This window comes from Fukomys damarensis, unplaced genomic scaffold, assembly GCF_012274545.1.
Source record: "Fukomys damarensis isolate Sample0158 unplaced genomic scaffold, DMR_v1.0_HiC HiC_scaffold_38, whole genome shotgun sequence".
NCBI lineage: Eukaryota > Metazoa > Chordata > Mammalia > Rodentia > Bathyergidae > Fukomys > Fukomys damarensis.
In genome coordinates, this window is record NW_022900950.1 from 65,002,379 (window position 1) to 65,008,181 (window position 5,803).

The following is a 5,803-nucleotide window of genomic DNA, read 5'->3' on the forward strand; positions in this document are numbered from 1 at the left end:
GGGGCCCTTTGGGTGTGTTTTTTTTTTTTTTTTTTTTTTTTTTTTTTTGACACAGGATCTCACTATGTAGTTCAGGCTGGCCTCAAACTTACTAGACAGCCCAGGCTTGGTCTTGAATGCACAACAGTCCTCCTGGCTCAGCCTCCCAAATTCTGGGATTTCAGGCATGCACCACCATGCCAAGCTTATGAGTGGCTTTTTAAGAGGAAGAGGGACTGAGGCTTCCATGCTTGCTTGATTTCACATCCTGATGTGCCTGCCATGTTACAATGTAGCAAGAGGACCTTCACCAGATGCTGAACTGATGCTGGTGCCATGCTTGTGACTTCCCAGCCTCCAAAACTGTGGGTAGACTAGACTTGCTAAATTGCCTGGTTTCAGGTATTTTGTTATAGGCAGTAAAAAATGGACCAAGGCATAGGCCCATACCAAATGGGTATGTGACCATGAGCATGAGTAAATGAATTAGAATGGGAATGAACATCAGTGAAGTTGAGGATGTGTTATAACTGTGAATAATTTAGAATATAGTTGTGATTTAAAATTTCAGGTGTGGGCCAATCAGAGTTTGCTGTTGCTGACATGGTTGACATGTTTGTTTTACTACTGCCTCCAGCAGGAGGAGATGAGTTGCAGGTAAGTTTTTATTCCTCCCTCACTGCCCCCCACCTCAAAAATATAAAAGGTACATTTCTAGTGTTGTATTTTTATAAATTAAGTAAAATTAGTGTAAAGAAACATCATTCACATTGGCTAAAATACCTGTGTCAAAGTAGGTTCTTTATATTTTTTGCTCACTTATAGTAATGACTTTCAACATGTAACTTGAATTTTTCCATTTAAATGAGTAGAATAAATGGATAGGTCAGGCCGAAAGCCACTATACAGGTGTTTGTTGTATAGTTGGTACAAACTTCTTACATCGCTGTTTTTCACCAGAATCCCACCATCATAATTTGTATATTGTACAACAGGATTCTTACTGTCTTCCAGCAATGCTGTTCTGGCATTAATTTAATGCAGAGTTTGTAGGTGGAGGATGTAGCCTTCTATAAGCTTCTTCTCACTTTAGACAGTAGCTGCGAGCTCCAGGATTCCCAGACTATCTATACCTCTGAGCAGCTAGGTACAAATTTGAAGGTTCTTGTTGCACTTCAGATTCAATAAGTCAATGAAATAGCTCATAAAACTCAGGAAGGCGCTCTATTACAATTGTAATTTTATGATAAAGGCTACAGATCAGGAACAGCCCAATGAAGAGACACTTAAGGAGAGGTATAGGAGTGTCCCAAACACAAAGCTTCTGTGTCTTCCTCAGGATACATTTCCCTCTTGAACACTGATGTGTCACCAACCAGGAAGCTTTCCTGGACTGGTGTGGTCCTCAGTTTTTGTTGGAGTTTCATTATGTAGGTATGATTGGTCACATCATTGGCCACATGAGTAAACTCAGTCTCTGGCTCCCCTCCCTGCACAGTGATCTGGATGGCTTCATCTAACACACTCCTCCAGTCATCTGTCACACAGTAGGTGTTTGTGGTGTGCTCTGCCCGAATGCTGAGTGATCACAATGCATGAATTTGGGTATAGTCCTAGGCACCCACCATAGATAGGGAAGATACTCTTAGCATTCAAGAAATTCCAAGATTCCCTATTAAGAACTTCAAAGATAAGATAAATTATTCTACAAAATTTCCCTTTTAGCTTGATAATTCCAAAAATTGTGATAGATTATGGATGCTGTGATTTAGAAACATTTATTAGAATTTAATAATTGAAGGTAATATCTAAAATATTTGAAAAAATTCTAATCTTAGGTGGAAAATTTAATCCCAAAATAAGATTCTGGCCTTAAATTTTATCCTTTATTACTGGCATTTTGGGTATAACATAATTTAAACCAAGAGATTGGGACATTTTTAGTTATCAGGCTATTTTTCTTAAACACTTATTGAAAAAGATTCTATATACATTTAAGGAAACTTGGGAAGACTTTGTTTCTAGAAATGCAGATGGCAGTGATAGACACACCCTACTGATGGATGGGTGTATTCATCTAGCTCATGAAAAGTAGAATTCATCATGAGACAAGATGAATTGTTTCCTGCCACTCAATCATGTTGTGTCTTGATGATCTGTTTACTCTAATTCTGAATATATTTCACCATGTGAATCTAAATTTGATAGATATGTTACAGATGGCTTCCATAATCCCAAGAGCCAGTGCATTTTAGTTATTTCTGTTAAATAATTGTGATTCGTATCACCCAAGGCTTAGGAAGATGCAGGAAAAAAAAGTCAGTGAACTGTGTGGCTTTCCAAATTGTAGCATTAACTGATTGTCCTGTTTTTATGCAAGTTGTGTTTAAATGAAATGTTTCTGATAAGTCTCATTCTTCCCTTTCTTTTCTCCAGGGTATCAAAAGGGGTATAATTGAGATGGCAGATCTGGTAGCTATAACTAAATCTGATGGAGACCTGATTGTGCCAGCTCGAAGGATACAAGCAGAGTATGTGAGTGCACTGAAATTACTTCGCAAGCGCTCAGAAGTCTGGAGACCAAAGGTTAGTTTGCATTCCATTCTCCATTTGTCACTCTGAGTGGACTGTGGACATTAGGATGTAAGTCTCAAGCTAGACATATAATCAATCTTTGCTTGCATGTGAAGATTATAGTTTTTAAAATATGACAAAGCCAGACTGCATAGTCATGATTTTAAATATAATCTTTCAACCACTGGATGTCAAGAACTAGAATATAAGGTGATGGATTAGATTGTTTAATGCTTGATTTGAGGCATTTGGAAGTGATAGTAAATCTGTCCCGAAAGAGAATCATCCTTAAAGATTGTGGAACAATTAATAATTTGATTATCTATTTTGGAATTTGAGTATGAGAAAAGGCTTGTGATTTGATACAAGCCCTTGATATAAGTCTGTTCTTGTGCTTGTTGGGTGTTTTTTTCAATAAGAGAGAGGTAGCTTGGTCTGAAGGTGGACACTATGCTATTAAACAATCAGCTTTGGTCATCACAATGAGAACAATGGTGGTTTATCTTACAGTCAACTTCCATTTTCCCCAGGCACATTGCCCTGTGTGGAGTCAGGAGCTGTCTTATACATGCAGGCTCCTGGTGCTTAGCTACTAGTAGTTGGTGAATCAGGCCAGTTTGACAGAGGCAGTGGAGCTGTTCTCTCAACTTAGTTTCATTTTTCTGGAACTTAGGTCTCAGACAAACTACCTGGATTGCCTTTCTCAGCCTGTGACTCCTCAGTCCTCCAGGGTTCTTCTGACCATCTGCAAGGAACCTTAAATTGAAATAAATCACTAAGCTAGAGACTTTGATCAGGAATCAGTGTCTTATTTCTGCTGTACACTTAGTAATAGTAGGTACATCACCTCAGTATGTGTGTGTGTGTCAATATATGTACGTTGACACAGCACTAAAGTCTCATTTTTGTCTACTTTATACTCTGTAAGAATTAATGGCAAATATCAGAGTCCTCAAGAAAATGATTCCTATCATTTTCAATACAACAATTTTTGTTCTTCCTTTTCATTAGGTGATTCGTATATCTGCCAAAACTGGAGAGGGGATCACTGAAATGTGGGATAAAATGAAAGAATTCCAGGACCTAATGCTTGGCAGTGGGGAGCTGACTGCCAGGCGACGGAAGCAGCAGAAAGTTTGGATGTGGAATCTCATCCAGGAAAACGTGTTAGAGCACTTCAAGACCCACCCCACAGTCCGGGAACAGATTCCTGTTCTGGAAAAAAAGGTTCTCAGTGGGGCCCTGTCCCCAGGACTAGCAGCAGACTTGTTATTGAAAGCTTTTAAAAGCAGAGACTAATAAAATTTGTCAACTATTTTACATATTGTATCATAAATGTTTTAACATCCAAAAATTCACTTGTGTATTTATGTTATAACTCTTCGAAAGTGCCTTGACTTGTGAACCATGCTTAAAAACTTGATGGCAGTTGGACTTAGGTGGCAAGGTTAGGCAGTCATGCAGAGTTTGCAAGGAACCTGTTGTATGTTACTGACTTCTGTTTCCTTTGTTCTTACACCCTCACATAGTGGCCTGTAGGATTATTTTTTCTCATGAGTCAGAAGCAGAGAAAAAAATGAGAGAAAACATATGAATCATAAAGTGTTTGCTTTGATTCTGTCTTCCCTGGGTTTCTAGGGAAAATGTAAGCAAGAGTGACCACGTTTTTGTAGTCTTACTTGAAACTGGAACAATACACAGTGGGTTTCTAAGAGTTGAAAATGTACCAATTTCATTATATCTGAAATGGCCATGTACACTAGAGGCAAGAATAGCTGGAATGTTGAAATGATGTGCATACAGCGTTCAAATCTACTGGCCTGAATGTGCAGACCATTACCCCATGACAGGCAGAAAAGTCAAAAAGGAACAAGGAAAAGCATCTGCAGATGTGGGCCTGTAACCGCCAAGAGCTTGAGTAAAGTGCTGAGACATCCTGTGAGCTAAGGATGATTCAGGGTTATTCAGTTTGAAGGTTATAAAGCATTTGGTTCTCTTCTTCCTTGGCCATATCACTCTCTATTAGCATTTCAAAGAAGTATATTTTTTTTATGGTAAATAACATGTTTTGTTATATTGAAGAAGAGATTGGTTTCTAGAGATGGACTCTGGGTTTAAACTCAAACCAGATCTACCATTACACTTGTAACCTTTCTAGGTTTCTGTTTCTGACCTGGTAAATGGAATTGGCATATAACTTTAGAGTTAGTGAGAAAGTAATGAGGTGACACAGGAAATCATTTATCGTCGTGGTGGTATAAAGGGAATACTCAAATGCTGCTCATTACCATGATTTCGTTTAAAGTTGTGGGTACCCAAAGCTGCATAGGCCTTGTATATAATCCAAATTTGGGCCCATGATCTTATTACTACCATCATGCTCTTGTGATATTTTATGATCATCTTCAAAGCACTATTCTAGTTAATTAGAATAGTTAATTTTTTTAATAAGTCTTGGACCGTTTGATGGTAGTTGTAACTATGTGCATTTGAATAAATGGTTTTTACTACTAAAATTTCCCCGTTGCCTATAATGTCCTCTCATAAGTTTCAAATACACTCTTTCTGAACCCTTTGGAATACTTTACATAGTGTGTTGGCTTTTGGTGTTTCTAACTCTCCTGGTTCCTATCTGGAATCAAATTTTTTGAGTATTGTTTACCAAACATTCCTTTACATTTTTGACAGATTTGTGAGATTGGCAGACTTATTTAAGTACGAAGGGTTAGGAGAAATTGAAATGTTATCCAGTTGATTCTCCTTATTCCAGAAAGGACCTCTGTTAAACCATCCTATCAGATGAAAAAGTGCTGTTTAGAAACTGCCAGAGAGCATTTCATAATTTCCCGTAGGAAGGCGTTACAGGGAGAGACAGACCTCCTGCCACTGGGAAACAGAGTAAGCAGTAATGGTGCCTCCCTCTCCTTCTAGGGGAGGGAGAAGAGGGGGCTTTGTAAGCTTCAAGTTTAGCTATGCATGTCTTCTCAGTTTGAACTGCTGTCTAAAAGTTTGAACTACTTTTAAATGTTATATATGTAGTTGTAAAAATCATTAGAAATCCCCCATGTCCTCCTTATGCTGTTACTGCACCATTAGCTGTGATATAGAGACCGATTTCTGAAGTATTTTTCACCTTTATTACTGTTGTTTGCCATACTAGAGACTGTATAACATAGTGAAGTATTTGCGGTTTTGCTTTTTCTTCAAATTTACGCTTCCCTTGTTAAGACCAAGGATGCCACCCCTTTCC

General features: G+C 38.3%; 1 protein-coding gene across 1 annotated transcript in view; it reads left to right on the forward strand.

Annotated features, from left to right (window-relative positions):
• The window catches only part of Mmaa (metabolism of cobalamin associated A), a 25,277-nt gene extending 20,206 nt beyond the window's left edge, over nucleotides 1-5,071 (forward strand). The window contains exons 5-7 of the mRNA XM_010610939.3: nucleotides 551-636; nucleotides 2,416-2,565; nucleotides 3,565-5,071. Of these exons, the coding sequence (XP_010609241.1) occupies nucleotides 551-636; nucleotides 2,416-2,565; nucleotides 3,565-3,852 (524 nt within the window). The 3' untranslated portion in view covers nucleotides 3,853-5,071. The remainder of the gene's footprint in view (nucleotides 1-550; nucleotides 637-2,415; nucleotides 2,566-3,564) is intronic.
• Nucleotides 5,072-5,803: the final 732 nt, after the last annotated feature.